The sequence below is a fragment of the Corapipo altera genome, unplaced genomic scaffold (genome assembly GCF_003945725.1).
Source record: "Corapipo altera isolate COAL_440 unplaced genomic scaffold, ASM394572v1 178, whole genome shotgun sequence".
Lineage (NCBI taxonomy): Eukaryota > Metazoa > Chordata > Aves > Passeriformes > Pipridae > Corapipo > Corapipo altera.
Window position 1 is genome coordinate 229,083 of NW_020884983.1, and position 21,664 is coordinate 250,746.

Below are 21,664 nucleotides of genomic sequence, written 5' to 3' on the forward strand. Positions count from 1 at the left end.
GATCCGATCTGAGCCGACAAACAATTTCTTCATAACTTGGCCTCTGGTGGGAGAGAGCCCAGAGGAGCTGCTGGGACACGGAGCTGGTCATGGATCATTCCCATCTGGGTGGATTTTGGGATGCTGGTTTAGGTTTGTGAACAGAAAGCTGAGATTCGGACCCGGCTCTTTCCACGTGAGGTTTTGCTGGTTCACCGTTTGTAGACGTGTTACAGGAAAAAAAAGGCAGTGGATTTAATCCAGTTTCCATTGTCTAAGCACAGAAAATGCTGGTTTTTGGGAAAACTTTGTGTAAAGATCCATTTCAGGCGACTCTTGAGAGGAAATCTGTGCTCTTTGCCATGTCCTGGGGTTGGTATTTCTTATTTTTCACCTCATTTTGTTGTGCTTTGCACGGGCAGGAGGCCTTTGCACTGCACAGGAGCAGTTCTGGCAACATCCTTAACATCAGGGAGAGTCTGGCCACAGACCCTCTGAACCAAAATCTTAGGATGTGACCACATTTTAAGCCCTGCAGAGAAAAGAAAACAGATCTACCAGCTTTTTATACCATTATTTGTGGCCCAGATCTCAGCTTTAACCTGGTTTTGCCATGGGAGTGAAAGCTGAAGCAAAGAGGGTTTTTTTCCTGCATGAAGAATTCAATGCAGAAATGCAAAATTCTGTATTTTTCTGTATTCTGTGAAGCTCCTCAGAAACTAAAAGAGCAACTTTAAAGGGGTGGGGGGAGGAACTCAAATTGAAGATGACCAGGAGGATTTGCAGGAAGAAAACTGGAGAAAAGAGGAGAGAGAAAATCGATTGGACTCGGTGACAAGCCCTGTGACAACTTCTCTCCAACCAAGTTTTTGCTTTAAGGAGCAAAACCAATTTGTCTTGGGCATTACCCAGATTCCTTAAAAATCCTTGACTCCCTGTTCCTTCAGGAGGAGTGAAGGAGCTGGCACTGAGTTTCTGTGTTTGTGAGATCCTTCCTGGGAAAATAACGTGTCATTTTTACGTGGATACTTCCAAGGCAGAAGTTTCTTCTCTTTTTTTATTCCCATTTCCCTGTTTTCCCCCCCTGTTTATGGGCTCTGTGTGTGAGAACAGAAATGAAATAGGTCTGAAAAAGGTGGGAAGGCTCTTGCTGTAATATCCCAGTTAAAACCAGAAGTGGCAGAGCTGGGAGAGGGGACAGAAATGCTAATTTAGGGCTGGTTCAGCTCCCCATAAAGTGTGTCAGGGAGAATTAAAAGTTCCCTCATCTCACACCTTTGGAACTAAAAACGTTTCTATCCCAGAGCTGTGATTTTTCAATACACCTCTATTCACATGCAGATTGCTGAGCCTCAAAAGGCCTTTCCTTTTGAAATATGGAGAGATAATCACGTGTTTGAAAGGAGGAGATGCTCTCCTGCCACTGGAAATCTTATTTTCCCCCCCCCATACCAGACAGTTTAACCCTTTGTGGACCCTAATCCCACAGGAATATGGATTTAGGCACAGGAAAACACCAAAAACAGAGCTGTGGTAATTAGGAAGCAAATTCAAATAAACCATAGCAGAGGAGTACAAACACGTGCCTAATTCTCAGAAAATAATTAAAATTGTTTTAAAGTCTTCACTTAATAAAATGACAGTTTTTCATATCTGGTACCTGTTCAAAGATCCTTTTCAAAAATTACTGTTTATATATTTATCCAACATAAAGCCCAAAGATATTCCTTGTCCCGCAGACTGAGACAATAATACAGAGTATTTTGGGCTGTTTGATCCCATATGTATTTTTTAAAGCATTGCAGATAATTTTAAAGCATTGCTCTGTGCCAGCTCAGATAGCTGAGTCCATGCCAGGCTTGTTGTGGATTTTAGGAATTCATGGAATCATGGAATCACAGAATGATTTGGGTTGGAAGACACCTTAAAGTTCATCTCATTCCACCCCCAGGGACACCTTCCACTGTCCCAGGTTATTCCAACCTTGGAAAATTCACCATTTTTTCATTGCCTCAGTTTCTCCAAGCCAGGGAAGAACAATGTAATCATCCAAATATATTCTAGAGAGTGAATTCCCTGAATAAATTCTCTGGAAGGAGATATCTCGCACCATTTATTGCCTGGAGAAACGAGTGAAAATGTGCCATCTTTTCCATTAACCGTTTTATTCAGCAACGTGTCTGGAAATGTGAAGGCATGATTCTGATTTATTTCCTCATTTCTGGCATAAATTGTCTAACAAGTGTCCATTCCAGTTGCATTTTTGAACAGATCTCAACTTTCAAGACTGGGAATGGTTGGTTTTCGTGCCGGTCGGTCACTGTTTGAGGTGGATTCCAGTTCAGTGCAGTGAAACAGGATACGAAAATATATGTTAGGGAGTGATATCTCATGCATCAGGTTTGGGCAAACCCTCCTTTGTGGGATTTAGAGCAGCTTTAGGGGCTGGATGTGCACGTGGCTTTTGGGATTACTACAATAATATGGAGATTTCCGCTCCTTTTTTCATCCCCGTCCCCCGCTGGGTTTCGGTTTCAGGAGCTTTGTGTTCCCCAGGAAATGTTGGATGTGAACACAACACGCCAAAATGGTGATTTTTGGGAGCTCTGGGGGTCTGTGAAGTGTAAGGAGGGGAGGGGATTCTGCCCCTCTTCCCCCTCAGGGGAGATCCCCCTGCAGAGCTGCCTCCAGCCCTGGGAACAACATTCCTGAAGGATGTGGAACTGCTGGAGAGACTCCAGAAGAGGCCTTGGAGCTGGAACCCCTCTGCTCTGGAGCCAGGCTGGGAGAGCTGGGGGGTTCCCCTGGAGAAGAGAAGGCTCCAGGGAGAGCTGAGAGCCCCTTGCAGGGCCTAAAGGGGCTCCAGGAGAGCTTGAGAGGGACTGGGGACAAGGGATGGAGGGACAGGACACAGGGAATGGCTTCCCAGTGCCAGAGGGCAGGGATGGGTGGGATACTGAGAAGGAATTGCTGGCTGGGAGGATGGGAAATCCCTGGCCCAGGTTGTCCAGAGAAGCTGTGGCTGCCCCTGGATCCCTGGAAGTGTCCAAGGCCAGGTTGGAACAACCTGGGCTAGTGGAAGGTGTCCCTGCCCATGGCAGGGAGTGGAACAACATGATCTGGAAGGTCTTTTCAAACCCAAACCATTCTGTGATTTTATAAAGAGCTAAAACACTTCTTTTGGAATAAAGGAAGAGCCACAAACTGAAATCAGAGCTCCAGGAGCTCCTTTTCCGGGGAGTTCCATTCCTGCCCTGCGTGTCAGACTCTGGAAATCTCTGTTATCCTTACTCTAAACACCTTGGTGTAGTTCCCTGCAGCTGGATCTGTTCCTCTTACTGTGTTTGTAGGACAAACTGTTGCTACCCTTGCTGCCTTGTCCCTTTAATAGCAGAACAGTATTTTTTGATCCAGCACTTCCAGATAATTCTTTGCCAACCAAACGCGGCCCAGACTGTGTTCATGGCACCTTTCAAACAGCTTTCATGAGCCTCCTTCCTTCTGAAGAGTTTGCTGCTGCTGCTGCTGTCACTTAATTTTTTGAAACTTTCTCTAATTATATGTTTAAAACAACGTGCAAGAACGCTCGTGACTTGGAAGAACTCCTGCAGCTGAGCAGGAGGAGCATTCCAGTAGGAATCTCAACTGAGCAAAACAAAATAGGGCTGTTTAGAGGTGAGGTGAATTATTGGATAATAGTGGAGGTTGGACTTCCTTTTGTTAGAAAATGTGGAGAAGCTGTGAGGGGGGGGGGTGGTTTAAATGCTTTTTGAAAAGCAGAAAACGACCCTTTTAAATTCAGAAAGCTTCAGCGAAATTTTGTTCCTTGAACTGTAGCCGTGAACTGACAGGAGATGATTTCAGATACTTGTAAAATTGAAAGAACTTCATAAAAACCTGGGAAATCCTCACAAGAGCTGTGCTTTTAGATTGGAAAATCGAGTGTAAAATGCTCTGTGTGTTTGCACCGTGCAATGTGTGGAATATTTTTGAAGTGAGAGTTTTACCAGTGGTTGACAGAAGAAGGATTTAGTGACAATATTTGAGGGGACATCTGATGTCTTTTTACTTGACTAATTGATGCAATGAGAAGTTTTTTAGACACATGAACCTATTTTCATGAGTTTACTGGCAGTGTTTTACTTCTCTTCTTATCCAGGCTTTAAGAATTTGAAGATTTGGGTAAATGGGAACTTTCAGTTCCATAAATACAATTTATAAGCAGCAGAAGGGGTGTTTTTCCCACAGTGGGTTTAAGACACTTGACCAAATCAAAGCTGTGGGAGCTTTTGAGAGTCACTTTTGTACTGCAGAGGGAGAAAAAAAAAAGAGTCAAAATATTGACTCTATCAAGTTCATTCTCAGTGCTCTCATGCTTGATAATGTGTTACATAAAATAAAATGCAAAAATCAAACCTTACAAGTGCTTCCATATATTCTCAGGCAGCTCTGGAATCAATACAGAGGGATTATTTATCTGGCTGGACCTGTTGCTGGGAGGAATGAAGGGAGAATTACAAATGATTGTGGTTGGGTTTTTGAAAAGAACTCCTCCGTGTGACTCCTCTCTCAGTTGTTATGTGTTATTTTGAGGTTGTTTGGGGCATAATATAAGTGTGTAACAGAGGATTTGCTGCAGAGAAGTTGGTCTAAATTATGGGGGTTTTGTAGATCACAGAAAGGTTTTGGAAGGGACCTAAAAGATCATCTAATTCCAACCCCCTACCATGGGCAGGGACACCTTCCGCCAGCCCAGGTTACTCCAAGCCCCGTCTAACCTGGCCTTGAACACTTCCAGGGATGATTTCCAGGGGAAATTGTGAGTTCCCAGCATTTCCCAAAATAAATGGACATGTGCATATGAGTGTAACACAGGAAGGAACTAAAAATCTGTTCAGACTGGTGAGGGAAAGGTGGAAGGCTGTGGATGTCTGGAGAAATCCAGGTGTACAGGGATCCCTTAAAATGCAAAGGGAAAGTAAAGACAAACATATAAAACATAATGAAGGATAAGCTTCTGTAGGACAGAATTTACACTAAATACCTGTGGGATGGCTGGGAGGTGGAATAACAGCTCCAGCTTGAAGGAGCACTGCAGGAGGGGGATTGGAATGGGTGGGAGGAATAAAGGGAATGCAGGGAAAAGAACCTGGTAAATAGTGGGAATAATCTTCAGAGGTCACAAAACATAGTTACAAATGTTTGTAGAAATCTGCATTTGAATTGTTTGGCCTCGTGTATCATCCAGCTGTAGGAATTTCGTGGATTTTGCCTCACTGAGAGCAATGCAGCCCCTTTTTTTTTTTACTCCAGTAATTTGGTGCCAGTAATCCCACTGTGCCACACTGAGACGCTGAATCGCTTTCACAGCTCCTGGGTTTTGTTTCAGCAGGTTTCTGGGGGAGAAGCTCACCTGCCTTGGGTTTGGCTGCTTTTCTTTTTCAGGAGGCAGCTTCTGAGCAGGATGGCTCTGCTGGGATCCACTGTTGGAAGAGCACTGGAAAACTCCCCCATTAGTTTGATTTAAACGTGCTCCGAGCTCGTTTCGTTTCTCGCTTCACTAAATAAGAGCAGAGTTCTCAGTCTGCTCGGAGTGTAAAAAGTACTTTTCTTGGATTCAGGTGCTTATCAGTCATCCAAGAAACCCCTACACTGTTTTTCACCACAGAATTCTTTATATCCTCAGCATTCTCGTTGTTCCAGTCCTGATGTTTCCTCGCTGCTCACATGGTGTTCAAAGCAGCTGTGAGAGACCCTCCCTGAAGTACTTCAGCGGCTTCATCACCACCAAAAAGTGTGATTTATATGTGGTTTTTGCTTTTGCTGTGCAGCATCAGCTGTCAGGCAGTTGATCTAAGACTTTCTGCCTCGATATCTCGTGGGTGGCTTGACATGGATCATGAACTTCTCACAGTGAGAGATGATCTCTCCACATCCCCCTCTTTCCTCTCCTGCTCATCCTGACAGCAACACCAACATTTAGAGTATTTTAAATCCAAATAAACATCCAAACATCTGGTCTAACCAAATGCAAACATTAGAGAGGTTCTGAACACCAAACTCGTCCTGTTTGGATGCTGCAGCTCAGAATCCCACAAGATGAGGCCTTTGGAAACATTGATCAAACTTGGTCCCAAATCTCGATGCTGAGACAGTTCCCCCAGGAAAGATCCCACAACCAGCTCAGAAAAACACAGACAAAACTTCCTAAACCTGTGACAGAGAGATGGGAACAAACCTGTGCCCTGACACCGCTCTCAGGATTGTTGGATTGAAGGAGACAGAATATTTGAGAATTTCTTTCAATAACTTTATTCGCTGTCTCTCGAGGGCTGGCACATCAAACTGTTCCTTGTGGCAGCATTGTGCTTTTCAAAACATGGTAATCCTGCACTCATCATAGCCCAAGGCAGCCAATCTAAGGGAGCAGGGGTGGGAGGAGATCTAATAAACAGAGCTAAACCAGCTACTTTCCATTTATTTGCAAGAAGATGGAGCTAAATTGTGATTCTTTATGTTGGGCTCCTGCCACAAGCTGAATTTCACATGCAGCTGCAGAGCAGGGTGCACATCTGCAAGCCAAAAGAGATTTTCCTTCTGATACCAGATCTAGGCCTGACTCTGAGTTTACATATTTATGGAGTTGTTCAGACTGAAAGGGGCCTTGAGAGGTCCAAGCAGCACCAGCACTGAGACAGATGAGATTGCTGAGGGCTTTGTCCAGCTGGATCTTTGATAACCTCCAACACTGGAGGTACCACATTTTTGGACCTCTGTCCTTCTGCTTAATTATCCCTGGAGGGAAGTATTTTTCCTTTTATCAGTTTGGAACCTCTGTGGTTTTGATTTACAACCTCTGTCACTGCACATCAGTAAAGGTTCTGTCTCCATCTTGTTGATAAACTTCTCTTAGGGCTTTTAAAGCTGCTGATGGGTCCCCCTAGATCTTCCTCTGCTCTGGGCTGTGTTCCCTTGGCTTCTCCTTGTAGGGCACGTGCCCCCAGTTTGGTGTCACCTGCACAGTTGGTTACCATGCCCTCCATCTCTGGGGCACTGATAAAGATCTCAAACAGCCCTGAGGAACTCCAGCTGTAGTTGACCTCCAAGCAGAGTCTGATGATTCAACCAAATTCTCACCCAGAAGTCACAAAAGTAATTTCTTCCTATTCTTTTGACCACTTTCCTGGGATCTCCGAAAGCAAACCAGAAGGAGCTGGGAACAAGTGGTGGTTAAAGGGATTTTCACAGAATCACAGAATGTGCAGAGCTGGAAGGGACCCACAAGGGCCATCGAGTCCATCCCTCAGCCCTGCACAGGACAATCCCCAAGAGTCACACCATGGGCCTGAGAGGATCATCCAAACCCTCCTGGAGCTCTGGCAGCCTTGGGGCTGTGCCCACTGCCCTGGGGAGCCTGGTCAGTGCCCAACCAGCCTCTGGGGGAAGAATCTTTATTTAATATCCAACCTAACCCTGCCCTGACACAGCTCCAGGCCATTCCCTGGGTCCTGTCCCTGGTCCCCACAGAGCAGAGCTCAGGGCCTGCCCCTCCTCTTCCCCTCACAAGGAAGTTGTTTCCCAGATTATTTCTCTGACTTTAAAACTTTCCTCTTAAAATGTTGGGCTGTAGAGCACAGAAGAACTGCCTTGGACTCAACACCGTCTCTGGCACAATTTTGCCAAAACAGCTTCCTAGGTAACCTCAAATTATCTTCTCTTGAGTCTCCAACACCTCTGGACTTGGTTTTTCGTGCAGCTTTGAATGAATGTAATAGAAGACTTAAACTAAGTTGACTTTGTGCTGCTGTAACAAACCTGTGCATTTTAAAATGATGATGAACCTGTGGATATTGGAATAAAATAGTGGATTATCCTTATAAACCATTCCTGGGCAACCTGGTCTAGTTGAAGGTCTCCCTACCCATGGCAGGAGGTTGGAACTGGATAATCTTCAAGGTCCCTTCCAACCCAAACCGTTGTAGGATTCCAGGATTCCAGGCTCATGCTGATCCTGCTTTGCTTGTGAGCCTCTGTGGTGCCCTGTGGTGTGGCTTTTACTCGGCACAAGTGGCCCATAATTAACTCCATGAAACCAACCAGCAGCAGGAATTTATCATCCTAATTCCTGCACTGCCATCTGTACCTGATGCCACCAAGAAAAGGGATTTCCCAGCTTATATTTCTCGGGCATCACCCCTGGCACCAGCAATTCCCATTCCTCAAAGACTTGGCACGTTCTTCTGCCATTTTTTTTTTGGGGGGGGGGCAAAATTTTCTTTGGTACGTGGAGAAATAACACCCAATTTTCATTCTTGAGGTGAATATAATTTAAAATGTGTAACAGAGAGATGAGAAGGCAAATAAATAGGCATAATTTAGATGAGGCATCTTGTCTTTGGTGGGAGACATAAATACAGTGGTGCATTCCCACGTGCACCTCTGAGATTGAGCACATTTGTATTAACAGCAGTGCTACAATTACATGCAGATTAGATGCTTGGCTGAATAGCTGTAAGAACTTTGAATAGATTTGTCCTTCTCACAAAGGTTTTCATTTTCTTTGGCAGCTCAGAGTGTTAACAAATTAGAGATCGATGTTCTACCAGGGCAGGAGAGGGAAGTGAAGCATAGCTGGGCAGAAACTTCAGAGACATTAATAGTTGCAGTTAAAAGTATTAGTTAGTGGGGCCTGAAAAACAGAATTGGAAATTCAAATGAGAAGGTCACAGAATTCACTGTTTTTCAGATGTTCTCTGCTGATAACTGAGTTAAGGATTTTGCCCCACTTGCTGCACATTGAGTGCCTCTGACAACCACACAGGTCATGGAATCAAACAAACACAGATGGGGAGGGAATTGTCTTCCTGCAGGACGTTTTCCCACGTGCAGCTGTTGCTCCTTTGTTTGATATCATCACGGATTGGTTTGGGTTGGAAGGGACCTTAAAAAAGATCATCCAGTTCCACCCCTCTGCCATGGGCAGGGACACCTTCCACTATCCCAGGAATATTTTTTTTGGGTGGGTCTTAGGACTGCCTCTTCCTGTGGCACCTCCAGCAGCTTTGTTTGGGTGCCTGGTTGCTGTTTTGTCCCTCTGTAGAAACAGATATGTGGTGACACTGGGTGTCCAAAATCCTCCTTCAGTCCATCACAGTTCACACATCTCTTCTGTCACAGGGACAGGCTGGTCCAGGGCCAGTTTCTTCCAGGTTTTGTAAAGGCAGAAGAGAGAGAATTGCACTTGAATTTAAGCCAAGGCAGGAAATATAGAGCTCTAAGCAAACTCCCCCAAAATCCTGATATTGGTCTTAGCCTTAACTTCCTTATCAGGGTGTCCTCTGTAGGCTCAGCCCAGGATCCCAGATTGCTGCCTCACCTTCTTTTTAACTGTGAGGCTTCTCTTCCAGTTTTAATTCCCTCTCCCTGCCTTGCTGCAACTTGTCCCATAAAAGTGGGACAAAATGAGTGCTACAAAAGCTCATCCCCTGATCTGTCCCTGCAGCTTCAGTCTCTGAGTTGTCCTGAAAATCCTCATTGCGTGGTTGAAGCCTCTCATTTAGGGGTCTTTGGGTGCTTCTCTGAAGGTGCCTTTTGTACTGGAATTCAGTGTTGCTTTGGGCAGCAACCATTCTCCTATGGAAAGATGCTCCATTTGCAAAGATTCCCATAAAAGCTGAATTATTCCCAGGCACAGAGAACCTTCTGGTCCATCTAGTGGGTTCTGATGACAGTCCCAATGAGGGCAGTCAGTCCCCTCCTTCAAAAATCAGCTCATTACAGGATGTAAAAACAAGAGTAGGAATCTTAAGCGTTCCGTAGGTTCCCTGCATGAGGAATTGGGCATCCTTAGTTTCCTCTCTGGAGCTGAAAACTGCAGCAATTGGAGCAGCTGCAGCAAATGAGAGGAGTCATAACTTGTATAAAAAATAACTTATCTAAAAATTCAGGCAAAGGCCTGATCTGATGACATTTCAGAAGGGATTACTCCATCCATAGATCATTTGGAGGCACAATGAAGATGCAGTATCACTTGGGATTCTGGATGATGTTTTATGGTTGGTTTTCCATGGCTTGTTAAAATCAATTCAGTGACAAATGGAGGCTTTGAATTCAAATGAAAATGCCATAAAAATGGTCATATTTATAAAGCTGTAATGGAATATCATTTGGAATTTGGGTGTATGCACACAACAGGAGATGGTCTTACTCTCTCTTTATTATTTCTTCTTCCTTAATTCCTCTCTTCCTTGCTCACTTTGTGCTTTTAGTGGCAGTTTCACGGATTAAACTTGACTGGATGCTTTAAGTTTATTTCTTCTACCAGTTAATCTTGTCCAGAGGAGGCTCCAGAGCTGCTCCAAGGGCTGTATCCCTCTGCTCTGGAGCCAGGCTGGGAGAGCTGGGAATGTTCCCCTGGAGAAGAGAAGGCTCCAGGGAGAGCTGAGAGCCCCTTGCAGGGCCTAAAGGGGCTCCAGGAGAGCTGGAGAGGAACTGGGGACAAGGCCTGGAGGGACAGGACACAGGGAATGTCTTCCCAGTGCCAGAGGGCAGGGTTAGGTGGGATATTGGGAAGGAATTCCTGGCCCTGGCCCAGGTTGGCCAGGGAAGCTGTGGCTGCCCCTGGATCCCTGGAAGTGTCCAAGGCCAGGTTGGACTGGGCTTGGAAAAAACTGTGTCAGTCCTGAGTTTGGATTAAAAGGGTGACACAACTTCATTTTGACTTTGGAAATCTTCTCTTTTAAGGCCACACAGATCCCAGGTTGTGTGTCAACAGAATGATTAAAACAAAATGCCTCGTGTTATCCACAAGTGGGTTTGTTAAAGATATACTGAGATGAAATGACCAAAAGTACAATTAAGGGAGGGGAAGAAAAAAAAAAAAAGCTTAACAGCAGCAGAAATGGATTAAAAAGAGGCAAAGAAAAACTTTCCAATTTGCCATTCAGGGAACGGGATCGTCTTTGCCCGTGGATGAGCTTTTGAGTCCTTCCGTGGGGGAGGATGAGAAGGGAAAAAAGAAGTCTTTAAATTAAAAATTCTCCCCTGCTTCTCAGAGGTGCCAAAACAGCCCAAGCTCCTCGTTCCTTTGGTGGGTGGAGCAGGTGCTGAGCTGAGCCGACGTCAAGCTGGGCTCATTTTTGTCTTTCCCGGCGCTAAAAAACCTGAAGCAAAAAAGGGCAGATCCGTCTCTCCTTTGTGTGCAAGTCAAAAGTCTTTTTCTTTCTCTGTCAAACAAACTGTTAACTACATAACTTATTAGATTTAATTAAAAAAAAAAAAAAGTTAAAATAGATTTGCACAAATGTTGCCCCCCTCACATTGAATCCGTTCGGGGATTTAAGAGCCCAAAGGACTTGAAAGCAAAAAAATTCAATGCCAAAGCAAGTAATGGTGTTTCTGCAGTGAAAACTCTTTCACCAGGTTTTTAATAAAATAGTGCAGATAGGTGATGTATCTCTAGTGAAATTAAATGAGGGATCTCAAGTTCTCCTGGTTCTTTTGATAATCTTTTATCAGCTTGGATGACACAAGATCTTTCAGAGCTTTGCCTGTGCTGAAAACCTGAAGATTTTTCAGCGGAGAGTAAAACATGTACTTTGTACTTTGAGGTCCCCCATGCAGACAAAACAGTGACCTTCTGAGAGGCTGGAGGGATTTATTTTCTTGCCCAGACCTTTGAAATCAGAACTGTCAAGCGAAATAATTCTTCTCTTATTCCTTCATAATATGTTCCTTAAGAAGCTTCTGCTCTCACTTCTGTTCAGGGAAGATTATTTCAGGGGCAACCAAGGTGAAAAGACTTTGGCCCGTGGTCAGATCTCCTTTTTCTCTGCCTGAATGATGGTGTTATTTATATTTTCTCTGGCTCTGTGTATTTATCAGGGCAAACTGGAAAGATTTTAAATTAAAATTGAAGTTCTCTTTCACTTCTCTTCCACAGTCCAACCCGTGTTTCTCTCAGTTCCCTGGTTTGAAGGTACCTCTGAAACAGGCACCACTTGTTACTCAGTTTGGTTGAAACATGGGATTGTCTTTGAGCCAAAACCCCTGGAATGGTTTGGGTTGGAAGGGACCTCCCATTCCACCCCCTACCATGGGCAGGGACACCTTCCACTGTCCCAGGTTGCTCCAACCCGGCCTTGGACACTTCCAGGGATCCAGGGGCAGCCACAGCTTCTCTGGCCAACCTGTGCCAGCCCCTTCCCATCCTCCCAACCAGAAATTCCTTCCCAATATCCCATCTAACCCTGCCCTCTGGCAGTGGGAAGCCATTCCCTGTGTCCTGTCCCTCCATGCCTTGTCCCCAGTCCCTCTCCAGCTCTCCTGGAGCCCCTTTAGGCCCTGCAAAGGGCTCTCAGCTCTCCCTGGAGCCTTCTCTTCTCCAGGGGAACATTCCCAGCTCTCCCAACCTGGCTCCAGAGCAGAGGGAATCCAACCCTTGGAGCATCTTCCACAGCAACAGAGAGGACTTTAAAGAGGGGAAGGTGTAATTCTGTAAGTGAAGACCATTTTATGATTCATATGCCCAGGAACCTCAATCAAAGAGACAAATTCATTCGTCTGTAATATTTACTACAACTTGAGTGGCTTATTTATTTAAAAGAATCCCAGGAATATCTATGAAATACGTAGATCTGGGATGTCATAAACACAGCTGAGCTCTGTGTGTTCGTGCACAGGCTGCTCGATGCAGAACGTTGCAGGTGCTGTTGCATTTCTCTTCTCTTCCCCTCGTCCTTCCCGCTCCCCTCTCCACTTTGGGGAGAAAACAGCTGCCTTTGGCACTGTTTGGAACTTGTGAAGATCCACAGCCCCGATCCAGGTATTTTGTCACTGCTACTGAGCTGAGAATTGGACTGTGACTTTTGTCCTCCTCTTTAAGTTAAACAGTCTGTGAATATGCAGAATATATGTCCAGAGTTAATCACAGGATGGTTTGGGTTGTAGGGACCCTATAGACCATCCAGTGCCACCCCCTGCCATGGGCAGGGACACCTTCCACTACCCCAGGCTGCTCCAAGCCCTGTCCAACCTGGACTCAGACATTTCCAGGGACGGGAATAATACACGTATATTTATCTGGGGACTGAGGAAGTGATGTTATAGCACCATTTTTATTCTGTATTTAGGGAAATGACCATTGCCCTTTTATCTTGAGAATTAGGGAGGACTTGTTAAGTGAAACCTCATCTCTGGATTATACCAGATTTATCTCTAAAGCAGAATCTGAGTGAGTTTCAAAGCAAGACCTGAGCCAAGAAACACAGCACACTTCATCTGAGATAACAAATGACTCCTTGATAGCTTGAGTCTCCTGAAGGATTAAAACTTCTTGGCATAGATAGCAGCTCAGTTGATCACTTGAACTGCAATTAAAAAGTAGAACGAGTACACTCGGAATATTGTTTTTGTGTCAGAAATGCTCCTTCATGCTTGAAAATGATAAAAAATTGCGATCGATCCTTACAACTGTTGTGTTCATCTTTATTGATCAGGCCAAAGAAAGATAAATCACAGCCCAAATAAGATTATAGTGGATGTGGGTGTGGGAGGGGACTGGAGGTGATGGAGAACTATTCATCATCTCAGCCCCTGACCCGTCCTCACTCGCCCCGTCCTCAGTCGCCGCCTAATCCCGGACCTATTGATTCCATCTCCATCCCGGGAAACCTGGCTGGGGCTGTCATTGGGCAGCTGGGATTGCTGGATGCGAGGGGGTCACCGGTGTGAGCAGGGTTTCATTTGCACTTTTCTTACTGGCCAATGATGATTTATGAAAAAAATAAACGACCCCACGTCCCCCGCGCGTGGAAACCTCGGTTCCAGGACAAATGAGTTATTAGGGTTGGATGTGGGAGGCAGGAGAGCAGCAGAGCGCTGTGCTCTCTGAGGTCTGGGCCTGACCTTTGACTGCAGCAGGTCTCAGCCAATTTGTTATAATTTGTGGGAAAAATATTAGCCTTGCAATACAATTTTCCCCGTGTCTGGAGCTGGGGGTTCGTTGGGCGATTTCGGTGTGTTTCGAGATTATAATTCACCAGGAAGAACCTTGGAAGGTGAAATCTGTAAGTGGAAAAGCAAAATGTTTTTGCTTTCTTTTTTGGTTTATTTTTGTGGGGTTTTTTTGAGTTAGTTCTGAGTCTTTTCAATTTCATAAAGTTGTTTTTGCTGGAGTGGACCCTCTTACCTGCCCCCCTCTGAACATGATTTGGCACAGATGGATGTTGCTCAGGACACATTTAGTAACCCAGTGACCACAGGCCCTGTGTCATCTTTGACTTTTACAGAAGAGTGATCTCTCCATTTACAGGCTTTTCCCTAAAAACGTTGTTGGCCTTATTGCTTTTTCATACATCAATGTCTTGAACAAATAAAGCCCGTCACTTTAGCCACTATTAAAATTGGAATGACATTTTCCATGGACTGCATCGTGCCTTCCATGTATGTTATAGAATCATGGAAAGATTTAGATTGGAAGGGACCTCAAAGAGCATCTCATTCCACCCCCTGCCATGGGCAGGGACACCTTCCACTAGCCCAGGTTGCTCCAACCTGGCCTTGGACACTTCCAGGGATCCAGGGGCAGCCACAGCTTCTCTGGCCAGCCTGGGCCAGGGCCAGGAATTCCTTCCCAGTATCCCATCTCACCCTACCCTCTGGCAGTGGGAAGCCATTCCCTGTGTCCTGTCCCTCCATGTCTTGTCCCCAGTCCCTCTCCTGAAGCTCTTCTGAAGCCCCTTTAGACTCTGCAAGGGGCTCTCAGCTCTCCCTGGAGCCTTCTCTTCTCCAGAACAAACCCCCCCAGCTCTCCCAGCCTGACACGTTAAATATTTTAAAGATTCACAATCGATGTTGAGGCATCAATAACTTTAAACCAGGGGATAAAGTTGTAGGTTGTTAAAATGAAGATTCAGAATGGTTTGATGGAATCCCACAGGGTGTGACTGTGAGAGTTTCGTTGCCATGTTGCCACGACTCCCGGGATTCCTGATGACTCAAAGCTCCAGAACAGTTCTTGCAAGTGCCAGCATAACCTTTCTGCATCTCCACGACCTGTTTCCACTGTCAGGCAGAGAAAAAAATGGTTTTAGGGAAGTTTTGAGCTGTTTTAACTTTTCTTTATTCCTCCAACTGTGCAGCCAGGTGCCTTAGTTATTAGAGCTGAAATCCAACTGTGCCAAGGCTATAAAAACCTCCTGAAAAATGCCAAGTATATATTATTTAGACATGAAGCATCACAACATTACACTGATTTGTCTTTGGATATGGGATCATAGAATTCTTTACCTTGGAAAAGACTTTTAAGATCATTAAGTCCTGCTGTTCCCTCGGCAGTGCCAAGGCCACCACTGACCATGTCCACATCCACAGGGCTTTCAAATCCCTCCAGGGATGGTGACTCCTGCCCTGGGCAGCTGTACCAGGTTTGGACAGCCCTTTCCAGGAAGGAATTTTCCCAATATCCAACCTGACCCTCCCCTGGCACAGCTGGAGGCCGTTCCCTCTCCTCTTGTCCCTTGTTCCCTGGGAGCAGAGCCCGACCCCCCCCAGCTCCCCCTCCTGTCAGGGAGTTACAGAGCCAGAAGGTCCCCCCTGAGCCTCCTTTGCTCCAGGCTGAGCCTCCCCAGATCCCTCAGGAATTCTCCAGACCCTTCCCAGCTCCCTTCCCTTCCCTGCACACGCTCCAGCCCCTCCATGTCTCTCCTGTCTGAAGGGCCCAGAACTGTCCCCAGGATTCCAGGGGGGCCTCCCCAGGTCCCAGCACAGGGAACAATCCCTCCCCTGCTCCTGCTGGACACACTATTCCTGATCCAATCCAGGGGCCTTTGGCCTCCTGCCCCCCTGGGCTCATGTCCAGCCTCTCTCACCAGGACCCCCAAGGCCTTTTCCAGCTTTCCAACCCCTCTGGCCCAGCCTGGAGCTGCAGGGGGTTGTTGTGACCCAAGGGCAGGACCCGGCATTGGCCTTGTGGAACCTCATCCCATCGTCCTCAGCCCATGGATCCAGCCTGACCAGGTCCCTCTGCAGAGCTCTCCTGCCCTCCAGCACACCCAACACTCCCACCCAACTTGGTGCTGCTTTAAAGAGAAAGGACACTCAAATAATCTTTTCATGCACATCATGGCATTGATACTTGTTGAAATACATACATTAATTAGACACTACTTGGTTTGAAATGCAATTTCAAACCCATGGAAACTGGCTCTTCCACCATCTCCCTCAGCACCATCCCACAGTGTCTCTTAAGTGCTGTAGCTGCTCACTGACCCTTTCCCCTCGGATTATGGGGTCTCCAGTTTGCTCCCCATCCCTTTCTTCCAACTCAGGGCTTTGGGTACCTAGGTGGCCAAGAGGGCCAATGGCTGCTGGGCTGGCTGAGGAAGAGCGTGGCAGCAGGAGCAGGGCAGGGTTTGTGCCCCTGGGCTGGGCACTGGGGAGGCCACCCCTGGAGTGCTGTGTCCAGCTCTGGGCCCTGAGCTCAGGAAGGCCCTGGAGGGGCTGGAGCAGGGGCAGAGAAGAGCAGCGAGGCTGGGGAAGGGACTGGAGCACAAGTGCTGTGAGGAGAGGCTGAGGGAGCTGGGGGGACTCAGCCTGGAGAGGAGGAGGCTCAGGGGAGACCTCCTCACTCTCTGCAACTCCCTGACAGGAGGGAGGAGCCGGGGGGGGGTTGGTCTCTTTTCCCAGGCAGAGATCAGTAGGACAAGAGGGTTTGACATTCAGCTGTGCCAGGGGAGGTTTAGGTTGGATATTAGAAAGAATTTCTTTCCATGGAGAGTGCTCAGCCATTGGAATGGGCTGCCCAGGGAAGCGATTGATTCTCCATCCCTGGAGGTGTTTAAGGTGAGACTGGATGTGGCATCAGTGCCATGGGCTGGGAACCACGGTTGGGTTGGATCAAGGGTTGGACTGGATGATCTCAGAGGTCCCTTCCAACCCAGCTGATTCTATGATTCTATGATTCTATGATTCTATGGTTCTAATATTCATTTCTTGCAGTGTTATGAGAATTTTTGATCACTCAAAGGAATTTAATTTTTAAAAAAATATATATCTTCTGCATTCTTAGAAGAAGCTGAGGTGGATATGAAGTGTGGTACCTGGTTATCCTCCAGGTTGATGGTCTCCAGCAGATCATGTTCCTTCAAGCCTTGTAAACTGGTTATTTTATTGCTGGACAGGTTCAGCTTCTGTAGTTTTCAAGCTCTGCAGCCAGGACAAGAGGGCACGGCCTCAAGCTGTGCCAGGGCAGGGCCAGGTTGGACATCAGGAAGGAACGTTTTCCATGGAGAGTGCTCAGCCATTGGAATGGGAGGGGGAGGATTTTCTATCCCTGGAGGTGTTTAAGGTGAGACTGGATGTGGCATCAGTGCCATGGGCTGGGAACCACAGCGGGGTTGGATCAAGGATTGGACTGGATGATCTCGGGGGGCTTTTCCAACCCAGCTGATTCTGGGATTCTGTGAACAACTGATCTTACTCCTAAAGACTGAGGCAAAGAAGACATTAAGTATCTCAACCCTTTCCTGGGCCTTTGTCACTGTGTTTCCTCCCACATCCAATAAAGGATGGAAGTTCTCCTTAACCCTCCCTTGGTTGCTGATATTTTTATAGGGACTTTTTTAATTATCTGTTGTGGCAGTGGCCAGTTTTAAGTTACAGTTGGGCTTTGGTCCTTCTTATTTTCTCCATGCCATGACCTCACACCATCCCTGTATTCCTGTGGAATATCCTACCCCTTCTTCCAAAGGTCAGAAACTTTCCTTGCCATTTTTACACATGGAGAAGTTCCGTTTCTTGCTGATCCTATCTTGCCTTCATTCTGGAAAGAAATGACTTGGTGGGACTGAGTCAAAGCCATTCCCGGGTTTAAGGGAGATGAAAATACGTTCTGAAGCCACCTGATTTTCAAAATTAAAATTAAAATTAAAATTAAAATTAAAATTAGCAACTGATTGAAGCGACCTGGAAGTTTGGAATATCACGATAACTCCCCACAGAGGCATTTTTAAGGTGAAGACTAAAATAGAAAAGTTAAAATGTAGTTAATTTATTTTGTGACTTTGAAGTTTGGCTCAAGTGTCACCTGTAAACTAGATGGGGAGATGTGTGTAAGTAACACAAATAGGGACATGGAAAGAAAGAAGGATTCAGTATTTTGATTTTTCTTTTTGATGAAGAAGTTTCAAGGCCTCCAGGAACACCTTGTGCTACATGTGGGATTCTTACCCCGTGTCTCTTTAGAATTTCCTCTCTCCTTCATAACCTTCCAGAGCCAAGAGGACACACTTATTTAAAAAGTAATCTTTGAAATTTTGTGTGTATTTCATTTTATGGTCAGGTTTTGAGATTTTTTTTGAGGAACTTAAATGGATAAAATATCCAAATTAGCTGTATTAACTAGATATTATGATGCATATAAATGATATTATTCAAAACGTGGTTTTATTTTGTTTTCTTCCCTTCCCAGAGTGCCCAGTTCTACAAAGTCACCACAGAGCAATACCAAAAAGCTGCTGATGAAGTGTCAGCTCGGTTCAAGTAAGTCTGTTCCCTTGGGTTTTTCTTGATTCTGGCAGCTGGAGGAGTTTTTATCCCCATTAAAATGCACAATAATTCCCCTTTCCCCCCTCATAGATCCTATCAATCCATGCTGGTTATTGAAAGGAGGGAATTTGGAAGAATTTGGAAGGCAGTGCATAGAAACCATAAACTGCATAGAAATGGGACGCAGAGTTAATATATATTAATTAATTTATAGTCGATAAGAAGCGTGGAAATACTCTAAAAATATATTCCCTTTTCTCTAATGGAGCACCAAAAACGTAGCTGCAACTTTGCATGACAATCGTGTTCATCCCGTGCCTGCATGATGGGAAAGATTTAAATTGGGAACTTCACTTTGCCCTGAACAGTGAAGGTCAAATTAAATAATTCTTATTACTCCTGAAGATGGTTAAATAAAGATCCAGTAATTGGTGGATCAAAGGGACTCTGACCCTTGGCCTTGGACTCTTCCCTTTTGGCTGCTTCATCCCTGAGGCAGAAGGTTCCATTTATCATTTTAGTGAGGAGACAGAGGGAACTTTTCACACCCTTTCTGGTCTCTGCTCTAACCCAGAAATGCTGCATAAAATGAATTATTCTGCCATGATTTTTGGATTTTGCTGGAGGGATTTTCTTTTGGTTCCATGTTTTGTTTTGACTTTCAGTGAGAAAATCCCTTTTGAGCCGCTGATAATGATGCAAATAAAATTCTTTAATGTGAGATAAACCTCATTTTAGCTCTTAATATCCTGAATTGTTGGATATTCTCTAGTGTACCTGTAAATCTTTGTGCTGGTTAATGGTGCAGAGCGTGCTGAGGACTGAATTGATCTGTCCCTTAACAAGAGGGACAAGGTGACCATTGATCAAGGGCTGATTTCAGGATAATTTGGAGGGTGTCCCATTATATCTGGAAAAGCAGGGAGGTTGTGATAAGATTCCCATTAAGTGGGTGTCTCCTCCCTGTGTTACTCTGAGGTTTTTAAGTCTCATTATTGCTTAATTTCACTTGCATTATTCCAAAGGGAGGTTTTTTTGGGATTTGAAACAACCGATCCTGAGGTACCAGCTCAGAGCTCTGACTGGGTTTTGTGGCCAGGGGTGGGAAATGGGCTTTGGGATTGGGTTTTTCTTCTGATGTATGAATGATTTCCCAAGTAAATCAAATACTTTCGGGTTCCTTTTTGCACAAATGGAGCTGGTAGATATTGCAGAGGGAAGGGAAAAAATAGGAAGTAAAAAGGGGAAAAAATAGGAAGTAAAAGGGGAAAATTTAGGAAGTAAAAAGGGAAAAAATGAGAAGTAAAAAGGGGAAAATAGGAAGTAAAAAGGGAAAAAATTAGGAAGTAAAAAGAAAAAAGGAAGTAAAGGGAAAAAGTTAGGAAGTAAAAAGGGGAAAAAATAGGAAGTGAAAAGGGAAAAATATGAAGTAAAAGGGGAAAAATTAGGAAGCAAAAAGGGAAAAATTAAAAAGTAAAAAGGGAGAAAATTAGGAAATAAAAAGGGGGAAAAATAGGAAGTAAAAGGGGAAAAAATAGGAAGGTAAAAGAGATAAAAATTGGAAGTAAAAAGGGAAAAAATTAGGAAGTAATAAGGGTAAAAATTAGGAAGTAAAAGGGGAAAAATAGGAAGCAAAAAGGGTAAAAATTAGGAAGCAAAAAGGGTAAAAATAGGAAGCAAAAATGGAAAAGATAGGAAGTAAAAAGGGTAAAAATTAGGAAGGAAAAGGGTAAAAATTATGAAGTAAGAAGGGTAAAAATTAGGAAGGAAAAGGGTAAAAATTATGAAGTAAAAAGGGAAAAAATAGAAAGTAAAAAGGGAGAAAATTAGGAAGTAAAAAAGGAAAAAATTAGGAAGTAAAAAGGAAAAAAAGGAAGTAAAAAGGGAAAAAATCAGGAAGTAAAACGGGAAAAAATGGACATAAAAATCAGAATGTTCTTACAAATAATCCCACTTTATTGGGACAGGGCTGCAGTTATTCACCAAGTTTTATTGAGACAGCTTGGATTTCTTCCCCTTTTTAAGCTACACCTCTTTCAAGTGTCAAGTACTCTTATTAAATATTAAGTATTTCCTGTTTTTTTATATAATGAGTCTACAATTATTTATCAAGTTTTATTGACTTGAATTTCTTCCCCTTTTTAAGATACATCTCCTTCAAGAGTCAAGTACTATTATTATATGTTAAATATTTACTGGGGGTTTTATACAATTAATCTACAATTAGTTACCAAGTTTTATTGAGAGAAATTGGATTTCTTCCCCTTTTTAAGCAACACCTTTTTCAAGAGTCAAGTACTCTTATTATATATTAAATATTTCCTATTTTTTTATACAGTTAGCCTACAATTATTTGTCAAGTTTTATTGACTTGAATTTCTTCCCCTTTTAGGCTGCACTTCTTTCAAGAGTCAAGTGGATACTATTATTATATATTAAATATTTCCTGTTTTTCAATACAATGAGTCTACAATTAGTTATCAGGTTTTATTGACTTGAATTTCTTCCCCTTTTTAAGCTTCATTTCTTTCAAGAGCAAAGAGAAATGGACATTATTATTATTATTATTATTGTTGTTGTTGTGGTGGTTGTTGTTATTATATATTAAATATTTCCTATTTTTTTTATACAGTTAGTCTACAATTAGTCACCAAGTTTTATTGAGAGAACTGGAATTTCTTCCCCTTTTTAAGCTACATCTCCTTCAAGAGTCAAGTACTATTATTATATATTAAATATTTCCTGGTTTTTGTATAGAGTTAGTCTACAATTAGTCCCCAAGTTTTATTGAAATAGCTTGAATTTCTTCCCCTTTTTAATCTACACCTCTTTCAAGAGTCAAGTGGATACTATTATTAGATATTTCCTGGTATCTTTTATACAATGAGTTTATGATTAATTACCAAGTTTTATTGACTTGAATTTCTTCCCCTTTTCAAGCTACATCTCTTTCAAGAGCAAAGAGAAGTGGACATCATTATTATTATTATTATTATTATTATTATTATTATTATTATTATTATATTAAGTATTTTCTGGTTTTTGTATACAGTTAGTCTGCAATTAGTCACCAAGTTTTATTGAGAGAACTTGAATTTCTTCCCCTTTTTAAGCTACATCTCCTTCAAGAGTCAAGTGG

General features: G+C 44.0%; 1 protein-coding gene across 1 annotated transcript in view; it reads left to right on the plus strand.

Annotated features, from left to right (window-relative positions):
• The window catches only part of CHCHD3 (coiled-coil-helix-coiled-coil-helix domain containing 3), a 147,946-nt gene that overhangs the window by 100,078 nt on the left and 26,204 nt on the right, over positions 1-21,664 (plus strand). The window contains exon 8 of the mRNA XM_027665974.1: positions 18,449-18,519. Within this exon, the coding sequence (XP_027521775.1) occupies positions 18,449-18,519 (71 nt within the window). The remainder of the gene's footprint in view (positions 1-18,448; positions 18,520-21,664) is intronic.